General features: G+C 34.2%; 2 protein-coding genes across 3 annotated transcripts in view; one reads left to right on the forward strand and one right to left on the reverse strand.

The window, feature by feature from the left end:
- LOC125071017 (serine/threonine-protein kinase D1) overlaps positions 1-19661 on the forward strand; it is an 87420-nt gene that overhangs the window by 17494 nt on the left and 50265 nt on the right. The gene's annotated exons all lie outside the window — the stretch shown is intronic.
- Positions 1851-15194, reverse strand: LOC125071093 (juvenile hormone esterase-like). Its single transcript, XM_047681185.1, has 8 exons — positions 15087-15194; positions 14200-14294; positions 11941-11999; positions 7184-7353; positions 6616-6929; positions 3587-3799; positions 2397-3197; positions 1851-2058 (listed from the first exon to the last, which is right to left on the reverse strand). The coding sequence occupies exons 1-8, from the start codon at positions 15192-15194 to the stop codon at positions 1881-1883; spliced, it is 1938 nt and encodes a 645-aa protein (XP_047537141.1). The 3' UTR covers positions 1851-1880.

Below are 19661 nucleotides of genomic sequence, written 5' to 3' on the forward strand. Positions count from 1 at the left end.
GCAATTTGACTTTACTTGGATTTAAGTTGTTTTTTTTTGTTTATCAACATAATGAATACAGAAGATCACCACTGATAAACATCATATTATTTCTTCTATCGAAGGTTTCTCGTTACATCCCGCACATAAGGACCATGTGTACCGACCTGGATTTTTTCGAATTCGAAGAAGAAGATAAACTGCATTTATTGTGGATTTTTGAGAAATATTATAATTATGCGAAGAAATAAATAAGTTACGCCGGTCAAGGCTTAATAACGTGGACATGATTTTGTAAAAATTATTCATAAATAATCTTCGTCTATTTTGAAGGGTTTAATAGATTAATTAAATAAATAATAATCGTTTTAAAGATATTGTGGCGTGTAAATTATCTCATTTAGATTTTACGACACAAGATCCAAATTAACTTTGTAATAATTTTTTTGGCTTAATATTAATAGAATTTAACAAAATATTTATAATAATGTTACACCGGTACGCAGTTACCGGTGCAGTTACATCGGTGTAACATATATTATAAATGTAAAAATTTTAAGATTCTCCGACACAAAATTTTAACCCTAAAAACTAACAAATAATATTTTATACCATATATTATTTTTACTTTCCAAGCGTCTTCGTCGCGTCGGGGGACCGCCAAGTGAGAAACAGGTGTAATCGCAGGTTGCAACGGTCATTAACTATTAAAGAGATGATAATTTTCAAACGGCTGAACAGATTTTAATGAAACATAAAAAAAACTCGGGATAGAATTGCTTTAAATCTTTCAGTTTTTAAAAGTGTCTGACCACTTGGCTTGACTCGGGCCGTGAGAATGACGAGAATCCCGGCTCTAGACCGAGTAATAACAAAAAAATAATAATGATAATAATCATTTATTGATGCAAACGGCAAATATTACAAGAAAAGCTTATATATATTCGTTGACAAATTAAGTACGATATTATTTATATCTTAGTACTCTATTTACATGTGGCTTGGCACTTTACAAGCAGCGAAACTTATTATCCTATATGAGTTATTTGTTTAACCTGTTTTAAGGATAATTAGCCCATCCCCTAATGGAAAATTAAAAGTAACACTAAATGCATGACAGAGTGATTAAAAGTATTAAAATAAATTTAAAAACGAAAAAGTAAACCAAATTTTATAAGCGAAATTGCGAAAAGCGCTGTGACTGGAAACATGAATGTGTGAGTGTGTGGTGTGTGTGGTGTGAGTGTGTGTGTTTGTGTATAGATTGGTGTTGTTGGCCTAATCAATATTCTAAATACCTACAGATTAGCTACATGCTTAATTTAATTAAATTGTGTAAAAAACATTCAGCAAATGAAAATATTTCTTACAGGATGCGTTAAATATAGTGAATTTTCGAAGTGAAGAATTTTCTAAACACAAATTGCTAATTAATAAACTTAGTTTGCCCACAAAGAGCGTTCTTCTTAAATTTAATATTTATTTAGAGGAAGACTGAATGAAGTTTCAAAAATAACCGTCATTTAACTTAGAAGAAACGACTGCTCTTCCAGTGTGAATAATATGGAAAAACTCATAATCATACATACTCAAATAGATGCGACAGTTATTTGGCTACAATCTTAACATGATCATTTCAGTTCTAGTCGAAATTTATTCAAAAATATAGTAAAACATAACGTTAAATTAAGTTTAGCTAAATAAAAGCAAAATCTAAAATGTATTCGAAATAATAGAATACACTAACCTAGTAGGGCAATTACAAGGTTACGAATCTAGAAATTAATTTAAAAATTAAATATTTCAGGTACAGTTAAATCCAATAATTGTGGACGGTTCAATATTGAACTTAATTAGAAAATAATAAACGGCACACAAGCAACACACCGCAAAACAATGTCTCATATTTGACTGGTACTGTTCTCTAAACTGTCGAAGAACTGCACCATGTCTTGCTGTTCATTTGTCAGCTCCGTGAACGAAAAGGACATGGGCATGTTGATGTTCTGGTACTGGACAGGCAACGGCTCCTCGACTGCCGGCCAGTTTGACTGCGGAAGCTGATTGCAAGTCGGGTCACTGAAAACGTTAACAAATAAATGATGTATAAAAATAATACCAAAAAAATTACAAATTTGCTAAATCCAAAATTGTACCTTAATTGATAGTTAGATTAAGAGAGTGAGCTAACTGAAGTCACTAAACGTTCATTTGTCACTATCATTAGAGTTTACCCTATTCTAGACGATATACCTGCTCATTGATGATGCATTACACACGGTTTTAATTGGAAAAGAATTTAACCTATTTTCCTTGTGTAATTAACATCTGCAATAACTAGATATTATTGTAAATAACAAAAACTTGTGCGGATATTTGTCATAAAAAACTATAAATAATTCTTCATTGGTACTTACTTGCAATACGAAAAGTTTTTAAAGAACATTGTCATCCATTTTGCCATTAGTTTATCCTTTTGCGTAGGAGGCGAAAAGCCTTGTACACCTTCCATAGCATTCGCTCGGAAGACAAACGTCAAATCTTCTACATGGGTAGCACCCTCGTACGAAAGTCCTTTGGCCTCCTTCATCACATTGAAATCTGCCTCATAAGAATATTGATACAAGAACACCGGAGCTCCTTGCATTAAAACTCGTTTTTCTGCTAATTTCATAGCGGGATAAACATAAGCTGAATCAGAGCAACTCTTTATAAACTTATCCATAGTCGGTGTACCATTGAAATACCTCTCTTTAACTCTCTGTGCCAAATCCAACGCGACATTAGTCGGCACTTTGTAAAGTAGATTCGGCGATAAAATTAGTTGTGGACTTTCGTTTATAAGACTTAATATGTCAATTCCCTCGAAATTCGGACGGAATGCTTCGCACTCTGCTGTCGTAAAACCAACTATTAACGGAATATTCTTTCCGCGGCCATTTGACATTAAAACATCAGGGTCGTCTTCCAATACCGCGGTGACACCTGGGAATGAGGATTCGACAACCGGCAGAAAAGCTACGATGCCGTTTTGATCTTGAGTTTGCTTATTGGCTTCCATGATATCTTGGAGCGGCATGTCTATCAGCTGTTGATGGATTACCTCTGGGTCAGTGGCGTTGATGCCGAGGTTGGATAAGAATAGATTCGCCGCTACCTGAGCGTACGCTGGAGAAGTGGTAAAGTAACTGGTGCTAGTACCGCTCATCAATATTAGTCTGTAATAACACAGAAATACTGTTTATTTTTCTTATTTATATTTAAATGACAAACAAAACTGAATATATGACAATTTGTAATAATAAAATAATAAGTGATTATGGATTATTTCAATAACTAAAAATGACGGAACAACATTCTAAAAAAATTAACAACAGTGATTTCTAATTGAGTTAAAACTGACGTTATCAGAAACTGGTTGGCAAATAAGTTGAACTCTTAATTATGGTTTTTCTCAAAATCGTTAAACAGTGTGTATATACAGAAAAAGATTTATATACAAAAAAAGACAAAATAATATGTCTAGTGTCTTCAAAATAAGATAAGAAACGCGTTAAGATATAAACGCAGTTATTCTTAAAATAATTAAAAAAATATACAAAATTACCTGTGGAATAATCCATCCGCGACATTGGACAAAGATAGTAGATGTGCACAGCTGGCTCCGGCACTCTGCCCTGCCAGCGTCACGTTGTTGGGATCTCCGCCGAACGACTGGGCATTGGTCTGCACCCATCTCAGCAGGGTTACGATATCACGCAGACCGTTATTACCGGGGATGCTCGACGAGTTCAGCGAGAGGAAGCCGAAGACATTTAACCTGAAAAACGTGTACGACAAAGTTAGTCGATTATATTTAGACAAAAATACATGTACCAAAACGAGTGTGGGTATCTGTTGGAGATCCGTAGACTTGTGTCGTTTGACAAATCACTACGAAATTTAGAACATATTATGAATTTTTTCATGGAGAAGGTTTTGCAGGTAATATATAAAATAATAAAGAGTATTTGATATTGCAGTATAGATATAGAACATATTTAATTTAACACGGACATTAAAAAAAAAAACAATTTATACATCATTTTTATAATGAACATGAAATTCATTATATAATTAAGGGGAGAGATGAAATCTGCCTGCGGCGATAGAAATCTAAATATATAATTATATGTCCGTGTTTCTGTCTCCATCAGTTTTCAGGTGCGTTTTTAAAATATAGTATGATAGTATCGCGTTATATAAGTACAGTAGCTCTGATAATCAATCAGAAGCCGACCTTACAAAGAACTAGTTTTATGTATTGTCAGTTTTTGTATAAAATATTCATCAAAAAGACCAAAAAATTTTTTTCAAAAATTTAATTATTTGGTTTGCAATATTTCGTAGAGTTTTAATAACATATATTAGTAGGCGATTTCTGCCTGTAATTAGGTTAATGTGTGACTTGAAATTGAGATTCTTATCTAAGATTCTACTCAGGTACTTCAATATATATTTTCAGGCATTATCTCAGGACATTGACAAAATGTTCTTGTTTGTATATATCAATTGTAAGCTTTGAGGAATAAAAGTTAGGTCGGTTGAAAGGTAGAAATGATCAAATAGGTTATAAATTAGTTTTAAAGATATTGAAATAATTTAGAATTGTGTGGAAATAAAGCCAGTTTATGGTTAAATTTAAGCCAAATTGTGGCATATGTTCAAGCTCAGACCACTAATTCGCAACAAAAGTTACTGCTATCGTCTGCAAAGGATAAAACTGTAGCATGTGGGATTACAAAGTTAGATAGATCATTGATAAAAATTAGAAATAGTGTGGGACTTAATATAGTTCCTTGTGGAACGCCGTAATTGATGGAAAGTTCATCACTATAGTTGTTATCGCTTTAAATGTGACCCTTCACACCCACTTTTCCACTTTTGATTAAGAGAGAGCTGACTTAAATGTTGTCGAAAGCCTTCATGACATCTAAAAATACATTAATAATATTTTTCTTGTGATTTAGGTTTTGTAAGACAAGACGAGTTAAATTTAGGACAACATCATTAATTGTCATACTTTTGCGGAAGCCAAATTGTTGTTGTAATATTAAATTGAAACGTTCGAGTCATGAAACTAGTCTTTTATTAATCAAACGTTCGAGAACCTTAGATAAGGCACTCAGAACTGCTGTCTGTCGGTAATTATTCGGAAGGCTTCCGTCACCTCCTTTGAAGACTGGGTTATCGCAATATCCTAAGAGGATTATGTGATCCAAGCTATTAAACCTTTGTTGAAAGGATGTGTGAAGAGTGATAACTATGAAAGGCAAGGCAGTTCAGATAATCATGAGAATCGGTCAAAAGAAGTAAGTTTAATGTCAATATATCTAATCTAGATCTACGGACTACCGTTTTGAATTTAAGTAATGAATAAAGATTTTTATTAAGAACCGACAGAAAAACGTTTAAACGGTCCAAATTATGCAAAATTATTTTATCTCAGTATTTTCCTTATTATTATAGTATGAATAAAATTACTTCAAACCGGTTGGAATTATTGTTTCTTTTTTTGTAATTATGAGAACTTTGTCAAAATTCATTACAAAAAATAATGACCTTGCTTTATTCGGACACTAGTTTTCAAACGATACCCAATGTTTTTGAGTCATCAACCGAATCTATTGTTTTATCACGATATGTAGATCCATATTATAAAAAAAAGATAAACAAAATGTATTCTATTTTTTAAATTAAACTAATAATATTAATGACAAATATATAATAACTAATCATGACTAAAAGTCTACAATCACGACGACTATAAGGATAAGATTAGGCTTATTAATCGCTTGTGAATGTTACGGACTATGTTAAGTTATAAATTAAAGTTATTTGACCAAAAAGGAAACAGCCTTTCTATTGGTCTTTTCATATAATAATAATATAGCATCAATCGCGATTGATATGCTGCCATTTATTGAAGAGTTTCGTTATCTGTCATCAATAAACCTCTTTTGAATAAAAAATATTTTTGCTAATCCGTTGATATATGACGGAGTTATTCCAAACATAAATGTATACAAAACTATAAACATCCTTAAAAATCCTTAAAAATATTCTGCTTAGAAAAATTAGCAAGGACATCAATAGCTAAACTTTATCTCAAATAAAATATGTAAATAATCGATACACAATTATATTTCCCGTATTGAAATCTACGAAGACTACCACGATTTCTAAATCTATATATTATTGTATGTCAAAACAATTACGAATATAACAAACAGAAGAATTGGCGCCTGAAATGAGGTTAAAATTATTATCCAAGTTGTAATCAATATAACGTAATGCTTGGCAATTTGGCTTGATATGTTTATGGGTTATGGTGTGGTGTAAGATTAATGAAGCAGAACCATGTGGTCACTTAGTTGTTATTTATGGCCATGTACCTTTTGTAGGGCAAGGTATCCGTCTAATAACCACTTCGAGTTTAGAATCTGCGTTTAATATTTATCAGAAGCAAAGACGAGTTATGTTAACGTCATGTTTCAGATGATTTTTTGAAGTAAATATCAATTTGACCAATAAAATTTTCAAGTGGCGTACATAATTCAAACGAGTAAAGTTTCGTTATAGTTGGTAGTATCTCACCTGTAGTTAAAAGTGATGACGATGACGTCTTTATGCATGAGATACTCTGGCCCATGAAGACTTATTCCTCCAGAACCGAAAGCGAAGCCACCTCCGTGAACGAAGACTATAACAGGTAGAAGTTCCTGATCTGGCGTCGGAGTCTCGTACCCGGGTAAGGCATCCAAAGGTACATGGATGTTGGCGGATATGCACGCTTCACTCATGTTGGCAGAGCCCAGCAGGGGTCCGTAAAATATGTCGTGTTGAGGACATATAGGTCCTTCGTTAGATGCATCGTAGAAGTCATCCCATGGCTCCACAGGCTCTAACTCCTAAAAGTTAATGAGAACAATTTATGTTACGTAAGAGTTCTACGTTTTTGTAGAGATGATTTGAATTGTGATCGTTTGTCTTAAAGCCGATGGTTGGAGGCGTATTAAATAACACATAAAATGCAAATGTCTATAGGCGAAGGTGATCAAATACCAGTCGCCGTGGCCCGTTGACCTGACCGTAGTCCTGATAAAACAAAAATAAATAGTAGCATAACATCGTATAATTTGGACTAATCGATAGATGTGCTTACTCGAAACCGACGTTCGCCTAGAGGCTGTGCTGCGTACGGCACACCCAGGAAGCTAGCGAAGTGAGTCGTATTGCTGGCGACGCGATGTACGCCACACACCCACCCAGACTGCAGATGTGCGCTCACCTCGCAATCTGAACCGTCTCTTAGTAACCGAGGCGCACCCCTCACTGCAAAATTAAATTAATTATTTACATGATTTATAGCCATACTTAGATATATTTTACTAACGGCTACTCACTCTTATGTGAAACTCATTTGTATGTAACATATCGTTATTCAAAATGTTTTAGTTTTATTTATACTACAAGTCACACAAGGTTTCTTTACTGCTAAAATGTATTACATAAAATACATTGAAAAGTTAAATTATTGCTACATAAAGAAAGAAGAATTATTCATCTGCTCATTTTATATAGAGATATATAAAACATTTATTCAACTTTATAGTTTCACGAGTAATTGATAAGCTATGTTTGACGCTAGTTGTAAGGAGCACAGGAACACTGGAGCTCGCGTAGCATCGCGTAGCACGCGCTACGGAATCGAGATCCAGACAATGAACCGGCCGATATGTTCCAAATCTATATAAAAAAAATGCTTTCCATGTGATGAATGTTGTACGGACAATTCTTGTTTAGAATTAATTATTACTCGGTACTGTTCGTCTGGCATACTAGGGGATTGCAAAGATGCATCGAAATATTATTAAAACTGAAATTATAAACAAGTGCTTGACATCAGCTTAATCCTTTTAAGGCTTTTTCCACTTTCATCAAGGAACCGCCGCGAGATGTATCATAATTTCAAAATAACAAAAAAATGGGATAGCTTTTAATAAAAGCAAAAAATCAATAAATATATTTTATAAAGTCATAGAAGTCAAAAAAAAATATCCGTATTCATTCGAATTGTTCTTTATACAAAAAAAGTTACTTCAAAGATTGTATCTGCATATGAAGTTACACTATAAGCTTATAAATAGTTAAACCATTCGAATAAAAAAGTTTTATCATAATCGGTTATCAATCGAACTAAACAAGAAAAGGTCAAACTCATAAACACTTCTTTTTGAAGTCGGCTAAATACCTACCTAGATCCAACCAAGAACTCGTGTATCATCATAACAGTTTTATCATAATCGATTTAAATATATCAATCGGTGATAATTTTGTTATCGTTTACGATTAATATTATTAATTGCTTAATAGTGTTATAATGACCATTCAATTTTTATAATTAATTACATATCTTTATATGTAATAATATGTAGTACAGATATAAATATAAATGCCGCAGAAACACTATGTATGTTGATATGATATTTATTGCGTGATCTGTACAACTATTATGTAAGACCAAGTCGAAATCCGAATCAAGTTCCCGAATCGAATCGAATCCGAACGAATTTTCCATGTCCCTTATGTTAAATTATGTTATGTATTCACCTCGCGCTCTACTGTCACGACGTTCCTGGTGATGATGGTGAACGTCGTGATTAAACTTACAGGTTGTGTTGTGTGAGGTGATTTCAATTCTTTTACTAGTTTATGTAACAACCCTGGTCGAATGCTGTTGAATACTGTTGTTCTGGTTTGAAAGGTGATTAAGCCAGTGCAGATTTCGAGGTATCTGGTGCATTAACTATGTTTGGAATAGTTAATATTTCCCACAGGGGTAATGTCTACGGGTGATGGTGACTAATTTCCCAGTTCGCCGACATACATGAATTAAAAATTGTCCAGTGCTATGGAAAGTACTACCCTGAACCTTAAAGCTAAAGTCTCCTTTAAACAAAAGTTAGACAAAAATGGGGAGGTTAGTGTCCTCTTTCGGCATGAAAATGGAAACGGCAAAGCGCCTTATGTGGTCTGAAGTTAAGTTAGTAAACCTAATTTACTCAATTACTGTGCTCACCAACACATTTTAGCATCTTGAGAGGAATAACTTAAGAATACGCTGACGATCGGTATTGTATTGCTATTGCTATTGGTAGGCGCTAATTTACATTATACTATAAAATATATCAATCATTTCTTATATGGTCATGCGTCTCTAAATATAGGAACCAAAGGAAAATTTGTCCCTCACGCCTATTAAACTGGCTAATTTTATCCATCAACGAGTAAACCAACGGTTACGCGTACGCCTACTGGTGTGATCTGAATTAAGAATGTAGTATTCCATCCCCAACTGGATCTCACGAGCAACAGCAGCGGTGCTAGCTGTCGGAGCTTTCCCACTAAAGCAACGTTCTTTCCAAGGAACTGACCCAAAGTAATCGCCAAATCGCCCAGTCTGCCGACTTATAATGCCAAACACGACGTTTACCTATCTTTACTGGCAGCAGTTTGACTTGTGGCAGTTTGTTAGATACCAGGCTGTGATCTTTGAAACCAAGAGGAACCTGAACCTCAAACCGATACTCTACTGATAGAGTATAGGGTTGAGTATCTATATCTAGGATACTGGTGGGCTGATCAATGAGTTGGCTCAAGTCATGCGTCAAAATCAAGAAGTCAAGATCGAAAGGATGAGCATTCCTATGAGTATGGTTAGTTTGTAAGGGGCTCAACCGTTCTTTTATTTATTTATTTATTCTTTATTGCACCCAAACGTAAAACTAAAAATTACAATATTGCTACACAAAGTTGCATGAGGTGCAACAGGCGGCCTTATCACTCAGCAGCGATCTCTTCCAGGCAACCTTTGGGCAGAGGATCATAATATTTACATATATGGGAAGGGTACAGTAATTTAAGTCATAATATAATACATACATAATATAATATTACACAATACACAGATAACAATAAATATATATAATATAAATATATACTATAATAAACCCGAGATGGCCCAGTGGGAGCCGAGATGGCCCAGTGGTTAGAACGCGTACATCTTAACCGATGATTTCGGGTTCAAACCCAGGCAGGCACCACTGAATTTTCATGTGCTTAATTTGTGTTTATAATTCATCTCGTGCTCGGCGGTGAAGGAAAAGATCGTGAGGAAACCTGCATGTGTCTAATTTCAACGAAATTCTGCCACATGTGCATTCCGCTAACCCGCATTGGAGCAGCGTGGTGAAATGTGCTCCAAACCTTCTCCTCAAAGGGAGAGGAGGCCTTTAGTCCAGCAGTGGGAAAATTTACAGGCTGCTAATGCTAATGCTAATAAATATTTACATAAATAAATACATAATATATATATATATAAAAAAAGGAGATATAACAGAACAAAAAATTAACAACGACAACACGACTGCTTAATGCGACAAGTAAAAGTCCTTAAACATACTTTTAAAAACGGCTAACGACTGTGCGCGTCTTATAGCTAAGGGTAATGAATTCCAAATTCGAGAAGCTTCAACAGTGAAGGACTTAGAATAATAAGAAGAAGAGTGGGAAGGAATGGAGAGAATTAAGAGCACGCTTATGAGTCTCCCTGAGGAGAGTGAAACGCTCTTTAAGATAGAAGAGTGTCGCTGGATTAAAAAGAATAGAATAGAGAAGAGATAAAATGTGAGTATTCCTGCGAAGGCGAATAGAGAGCCACTTGAGTTTTTGGCGAAATTCGGAAACATGATCATATTTGCGTAAACCAAATATGAACCGTATACATTATACCGTACCGTATAGGTTTTGTAATCGCTCAAGTTTATTTAATTGCTCCCCACTAGAGTTAGTATAACAAGTGTCAGCATAGTCAAGAATAGGTAGAAGGAGAGATTGTGCTTGCGTAACTTTAGCTGTAATGGGTAGAAAGGTTTTCAATCTTCTCAGTGAGCCAATCTAAGAGAATATTTTTTTACTAACTTCATTTATTTGAGATGCCCAAGACAGGTGCCTATCAAAGATTACACCAAGATTGTTTGCTATTTCACAGATTGGTATGCAGACGCCATCAAAAAGGGCAGGTGGTAATTGTTTCCAGTCAATCCGTGAAATAAATCTCGGGCTACCAATGATCACCTATGTTTTTGTGGGATTAACTCTCAGACCATAAGATTTACTCCATTGACTTATATGCATCAAATCTTTGTTTATGAAATCAATGGTGTCCGAGAGCCCCCTAAATTGAGTCTGAAAATATATTTGGAGATCATCTGCGTACAAGTGGTAGAGAGAAGAAATGTGATTAGTGATAGAGGAAATGAATATAGAAAATAATAAAGGAGACAACACGCCACCTAGCGGGACGCCAGCGCTTAGGATACACCAGTCTGAGTTACGACCATTAGTGTATACGCGCTGCCGACGCCCTCGCAAGTAACACTGAAACCAGTCAGTCACCTTAGGAGATATGTTAAGAGAACGTAGTGTAGCTAGTAAAATGTCAAAATCTACAGTGTTAAATGCATTACTGAAATCCAGCAGTGCTAACACTGTAATCAGCTGGTTGTCCATACCGAGTCTGATGTCGTCCGTTATTTGAACGAGCGCAATAGCCGTACTATGACCACAGCGAAAACTGGATTGGAAAGGATTCATAAGGTTATTTTTGGATAGAAAGGGAGTCATTTGTTGATATATAAGACGCTCAAATACTTTTGATAAGAAAGGAATAATCGATATTGGACGGAATTCGGAGTAACTATTCGGATTGGACTTTTTATGTACGGGGATTATTTGAGCATCTTTCCAGATCGTAGGAAATGTACAGGATTCTATCGACAAGTTTTATATAGATGTAATGATAGGAACTACAAGGTCAATAATGAGAATAATCATTTGACGGGTAATGCAAATCTGAACCCACGGCATCAGAGTTGACGTCTAGAATGTTCTTCTTAACATCAAATACAGTAAACTGACTAAAAGAGAAAGAATTTTGGGAGTAGAAGACGCTGAAATATTTCTAATAGTGCTTGTATTGGTCGTACTATCTATGGTATCCGAAGACGAGAAATGTTGGTTAAGGTGATTTATATCCAGATTATATGAATTTAGTTCTTGACGTGCTTTCCAAGTATTCCCAGCACAATTCCAAGTATTTCAAGAAATTTCCACACTTTAGAAGGATCATTGTTAGTTAAAGACCGATGAATATGGCGTCGTTGTTGATCTCTACATTGCATGTTGCAGCGATTCCGAATATTTCTATATTTCTCGCGATTTTTATTATATTATTTCATCGGTAAGCCAGGGAGCAGGCCGATGTTTTGAGCGTACAGGACGAATGGGAGCATGAGTGTCAAATAATTGTGTCAATAAGGAATTAAAATTGCAACCCGTTCATAAACTGTATCCACAGTCAGTGAGCCACTGTGACTCAGAAGACAAACATGGCTTAAGCCATGATTCAGAAACAAGAATAGCATGGAGGTTTTTGTTATCAAACAATGTGAGAAGATCAGGATAGTGAGCAGGAATACTCTGAGCGTTAATTTGAACAATGTTATAGTTTTTAGTTACGTCAGTAAAAAGAGTTAAAAGGGATTCATTGGGAGAAGGAACCCTTTGAAAGCTATCGTCGGTACTGGCTGAATCAGAAGATAGAGAAAGATAAATATCATTGTCGTCTTGAACATGGCTATTATCAATCATTATACATATATATTAAATAATAATAAATAAATAAGAATATAGTGAATTAAAATAAGTATATAAATATATTTAATAAAAACAATATATAAATATACAAATATCAAATATATAATAGTTCCGCCTTACCCGCCAGCTGTTGAGAGATTATGAATTTAATAAAACTAATAACTAATAAAACTAAAAACTAGTAACTTTAAATAATAATTATATACATAATCTGCTGAAAGGTAACAAAATGAATTTCACGATGGAAATGGTGTTCCAGTTAAAAAACTGGAACAACAAAAATATTATCAAAACAGTCATTATTCCAAAAATTACATTATTTGAAAAATGATAAAAGTAAATTTATGTATTACAGAAAAAAAAAAACAAATAATAAAAAAAATTAAATTAATCATAATGAAACACATGTATACGTAATTAAAATAGGCAAACACTAGAGTCTAGATCGTGACAGCTGTCATTAATAGAAGTTGTCATCACAATCTGTATTAGGCATCTGACAAATAATAACAAATTTTAAACTGCACTCACTTATAAAGTTATAACTACACGAATCATAAAAGTAAGTAAGTGATTAGGAAGGTAAGTTAAAGTAAACAAACCAATTGTTGTAGTAAGCAGATATTATGTACAACCGAGAATTATAATCACTACTTTTTAACAATTCGTTTCGGTCGAGAAACTAACGTTGCGGTCTGGATTCTTCGACACGTTTGAGCCCTTTACTTCTGGAGATTTAAAAGTGAAGAGGATACAGCGTCGAGTTCAGCGTGTGATTCAACTTGGTGAAGCGATCCATCTGGGGCTACGTTCTTTCTTACATGCGCTACCATAATTGTTATTAAAGGAGACGTGAAGTGAGCGACGCTTTACCACCATAGAGATGATCGTCAGAGAAGTGTTGCGAAACGAAAAGCGAGTTGTAAGGCATGCTCGGGCACCTATACTTCACTGCGGACTGCCAGCGGAAAAACCGCTTTTCGGGTCCATATAATTCAATCCATGCAGGAATATTAACATCCTACCATCAGATTCGCAGACGGCCGCTTAGATATCCCTTATTCGCCTCTTACAACACCCACGGGAGAGACGGGCAGTGAATTGTATTCTCATTTCGCGACGGAGACGGTTACTAGATATTTTGGAAATTTCAATTTTAAGAAGCGGAATGTGAGGTCTGTCTTTATATAGAGTTTAGCCTTACACGGACGGGCGAGAAAGCTGGTAAATTATAGACAATGATTAAAATTTATCGGCGATTTAAGAAATGTACTCTAAATATTAAATACTTATTATTCGTCAAACTATATTTATACTTTACCAATAAAACTATTCTCTAATCTTGATTTGATTGTATAGTTGCCAAACTTACGCATTAAAAAAAACGATATGATTACTAAAACGTACAGAACCCTACCTTACCCTAGAATATATATATTTTTCATATTTCTTGTCACTCACCGTACGATACGAGTAGCAACGCGGACACAATCTCTAGTAGCCACGCCATGCTTGAAGATCTTCCACGAACTGTCGCGCTCAGCCACCACGCTACTCTTATAAACGAGCACGTCGACGTACTTATCTCAAATATTAATACGACCAACCGGCTTTACTCCGAGAGTCAGTTCGATTATTGAATATGGTTTAATTTTATTATATGTTTTCATTAACGAAATACAATAGTAAACTTATGATATTAAATAATACTTGTTAAAATTAGCTTATTTTATTTCACTTGATGAGACAATAGGTATAGAGCTGATCTTAATACAATTTTACCCGGATATAAATTGCACGCATTCATAGGGAACACCTAGTATTCTATTTTTTTGTATAATTGATTTGGAAATCATTCTCAAATCGCTTAAAGTTCAACAGCGATGCTTCAATTAAAATCTCATTAAATATTTCCTGTGTTTATAAACACAATTATCTGTTTTTGTACCAAAATTGCTATTTCACAAGTTATGATTTCGGCGAAAAACTTCCATAATACTATAATTACATACACGTATAATACTCCGTGTCATCGTAAACCTTTACCGGAAATTTCCTTTCGAGTTATAGAGTATATGGATGTAATCCTAGAACCGGTAAAAATAAATACAATGTACATTCACATTAGACGAAAAATCTTGTCTATTATTAATGTTATTATTTGAAAATCTTATCGGCTAGTTTTATTGTAATCTTGTAGGTATGTAGTTTCTCTTTAATTAAACATTATTATTATTTTTTAGAGTAATCGTGTAGTAATCTTAATCATAATTTACCAATTAACAACTGATACAATCTAACAGCTCCGCAAATTAGTTTTGCGTGTATCGTCAAACGAAACAACTGACCTTAAACCTGTCGTAACGCGTGTGCGGACGGGCGTAGGGTATGCCGAGGTAGGTGTAGTGCGGTGGGTGGGGTGCATAGTACCCCCGCACTATGCCCTGTGTCGTCATCACACCCTGTACCGCTCCAGTGGGTTTGATTGAGTGCGACCGACAACCCCGCACGCCCACAGGTGGACTATGAGCATTTTACTAAACATGCCTTAAGCTATTCGACCATCGAATGACGTTCAGACCATTACACCATAAACAAAAGTGTCAATTAAAGAGCTTGTGGTTTTGTAAGTCTTCATGAATTAATCTGCTACAGTGAATACAGTTAGGGATACAACAACAATTATGTCATCTATGTGAATGTTATTATCATAACAAGCCATTAAACCTTTCAAAACTTCCATTTAATGTCGATTTAAATCATGTCGTAAAGGGCAATACAATCTAATTTCAAAACAAAATATTGTTCTTTGGAACATATACTACTTATATCGATATAATAAGTTAATTTCATTATATAAGTAGTCATTTATTAAGTGCTAGCTAGGGCCCGCGACTCCGTTCGCGTGACTTTAATCCTCAAAAGTAGGCGTATTATATGGTTGACATATCTGTGTATATTTGCGTTTGTCGTGGCATTGTAGATCCCAAATGGATGAACAGATTATGATTATTTTTTTTTGATGGATTTGAAATTGAATTGACATTTTTAAGCTACTTGCCATCGATTAAAATCAAATTACATACAACCGAACGTTTTAAATTTATAATTGAATCTTGTAATATTAAAAAGTTATGATGTATTTGTCTCACTGCGTAATGTTTATTACACGATATTACGCGTAGTGCCGTGGGGCATTAAGGAATAGATTTCTTTGCAGTTGCGAACAGGCGACAGAGCCACATAAAGCTAGCCGTGTGCACTGAAAACTGGACTCTTAAAAGTTAACGATAACTTTTTTGGAATAAGAAGGAACCGGCGTATAAACATAAAATCATCTGCGCCGTACCTACAAATTTATTTTCAAATGCAAAGGGATGATCTAACATCACTGGAACTCTTGCAATAAAAAAAATGATTTTTAACAAACAAAATATTTATTAATTAACTTATTTATCGAAATAAACGACAGTAATACTTATATATAAAATATTTTAAATATAATACAACAACCAAATTAACGAACAAACTAAGACACAATAGTTTAACCTATTCTATAATATATATATATTGGTATCCATGCAAAGTAATATGTACCTATAATGATTATACGATAAGGTCGATTTAATCTATCTTCATATCAAATATACTACGGAGATATAATAAATTAGTTTTTTTTTTAAATAGTTTTGTAACCGCGAGCGTTTTTAGTATTATTATTATAGTATTATTGTATACGTGCGCACGCTTGCAGTCATTCTCAATACTATAAGCTGCGGCGCTTTTTTTCGAACTGAGTATGCTGGCCCTAATGGCCTCTACAGCGTCGCTGGGCGGGGGTAGCGGTGCGTGCGTGGCTTATATAGGATAGGTCGCGAACGACCGAAATGGCCAGTATAAGTTGAACCCTATTTCATATGATCGACTATATTGATGAAAGCTCTATGCTACAATTTTTTAAAAGTGGAAACAAAAGCTATCCTTTTAATACTATACTTCCGTTAATGAGCAAAATATTTGAAAAAATTATGTTAAATTAACTTCTGCTTCATTTTGGTATAAATACTATTTTTGATAGTGAACAATTCCATTTTACTAGGGGTTGCTCAACAACTGATGCTGGGATGACACTACTTAGATACATATGCAATGTATGGTAGCAACCACAGACTGCTTTTGGCGTGTTCTGTGATTTATCCAAAGCATTTGATTGTTCAGAGCACGAAATGCTTTTGTATAAGCTAAAACATTACGGTTGTTATTTTTAATGGTAAAACTCTACATATATCTCATTGCTTCATGCTTAAATCAAAGAATACAACAGGTTTCTGTTAATGAAATAAAGTTTTCTAGACTTGTACTAGAAATGGACGTTCCAAAAGGATCAATTTTGGGTCCTTTTCTATTTTTGTTATATATCTTCCTTTTATGTTCAATGTATTTGTGATATTGTTTTGTTTTCTGATGATATCTCGTTAATTTTTAATGTTGACAGGAAACAAGCTAATTATAACGATGTAATCAATGCACTATCAATTACACAAACTTGGTTTTGATAAATAATTGATTTAGTTAGAAAATACATACCGTTTGCTTTACCTAATATAAGAAAGCAAATATTCTAGTTAACTTTAACAATAGTGATCTAAATGTAACGGAAAATACAATATTTCTAGGAATCACTTTAGATTTAAAACTTCATTGGAATCCTCAGATATGAGGATATTCGATAAGATACGAAGAAGTTTTGGATCCGCGAGACTCAGCAACGCAGCATACTCGGTTAGAAAAGTTAGACAACTAACTGATGTTGATACTGCTCGATTAGTATACTTTGATTACTTTCATAGCATTATGACTTACGGCGTTTTGCTGTTGAGTTACGTTGCGGATATTAAAACTGTTTCCATACTGTAATAAGAGCTGTTAGGTATATTTATAATCTTGGAACTCGAGACTTCCTTCGGGGTGTGTTTATTAGGGTGTATATACTTACAGTACTTCGCAATTTGCTTACAACAATATTATGTATATTCACAATAATATAAATCTTTTCGAGAGAAACACATTAATACATCCCTCCTTCCTGAGACAGGGTATTTGTTTCTATAATAATATTCCTCAGTTATTTTTAACTTTGCCTTTTAAACAATTTTAAGTTGTCCAAATAATATTGATAAATAAGGCATATTACTCAAAACAAGATTATATTAAAGGTAAATAAGCGTGTATTTTGTATTAGTTGATTTCTAGGCAGTATATAAAAAAAATATTGATCTTTACTGACATACTCTTTAATTAAAATATTCTTCTCGGTAGAATCTACTTTCCGAACCGGTGGTAGTTTATATGGTGGTACATTTAATCCAACACTAACATGACGATTCAAAGGTGTTTTTATGAGCCTACTTGAATTAATAATATTTTGATTTTGATTTTTTTATTAATATGTTTTATGTTAAGTAATATATCGACTGTATAGTGTATAGTATATGAAAAATAAACCTAACTATTGTATAAAATTTAGCAAACAGTAAGCGTGTCCTAGCGAAGGATATCCGCATCGAAACTGTCAAGATTTTGTAAACAGATTTAATTTTCTTTTATTTTGTTTCAGGTGAGTTCGTCTTAGATCACATTATTGGTTATTCGTTTAAAGATGTGAATAGAGAATCTCTGCCTACCCTCAACATTTGTCAACGAAATATTGTAAGAATAGAACACTTGTTTGGTGAGTATTTCATTTTTGAAATTATACCTGCATTATGTTTTCACAAGCCAGCCAATGGAGCCAATTTGATGAAATTCGGTACATGGTTTAGATTGGACTCGATAGGTGGGGATGCGATCGGAGAGTAAATAATATTCCTATTTCACCCGGACGAAATAGGTACCCGTTTCTCTGTATATGTATATGTCGGATCAACAGAAGGGCGTTTAAAATGTTCTTGGCTGTAATCCTCTATGGTGGGCGTGATAATGGTGGAATATCAGAAATAAAGATACGTTGTTATTGTTCAGTGTACTATTATTTAATTTGACAGTCAAATACAAAAAATATAATACGGTTAGGTTGATTAACTTGGATTGAGAGCCAATAGGTTAAAAAGTGTCTGCCTCGTGCGACGGTGACAAGTTGAATGAATCAGCTGTCAGCACGTTTTATGACACACTACCCTATTCGAGACTATACGCTAAATATTCGATTACAAAACAATTTGTCATCAAAAAAATCACAATAATTATTATCAGACTGGATACGAACAATTGATCAACACGAACGTCATTAAATATAATCAAAATTATCAACGCGCCGTCATATATATATATACATCTGTAATACCGGGGGCTTTCAGGTGCTTTACCGACCTTTCCTATATTTCCAATGACGACATGTAAATTAGCACAATATATCCGTTCACTTTTGATTAAAGGATTGATTTACATGTACAGACAAATTAATTATATAAAACTCAATGGTGCGTGGATGTCGAAAACTCAATGTAAACGATTTAATCATTTGTCTAATGAGGGACGCTCTTGTCAGTTAATTATTTCAGACTTAATTAAGGCATATTGTATTTTAACGGAAGAAATTAGTCCCAATAGCGACGCGACACAATGACTTTATCATTAAACAACCTATATTACGGTAGAAGTACGTTGTGTTATATTTAAACACGATATATATATATATATATGTCGGAGGAGCAGGATGCCGAACAGTTGGGTTCGGAGGTTGATCCGACATTTGGAAGACTATGTGGGCGTGCAATGGAGATATTCACAAAATATAACGTATTTAATATCGTCTAATCACTGTATTAACTGATTCAATAATCGTACACCACAATAATATCTAAGGATTACAATAATTCATCTCGACTAAGAGCAAATGGGTTTGCAAGCAACCATCGCATTCA

This window comes from Vanessa atalanta, chromosome 18 (genome assembly GCF_905147765.1).
Source record: "Vanessa atalanta chromosome 18, ilVanAtal1.2, whole genome shotgun sequence".
NCBI classification, from domain to species: Eukaryota; Metazoa; Arthropoda; class Insecta; order Lepidoptera; family Nymphalidae; genus Vanessa; species Vanessa atalanta.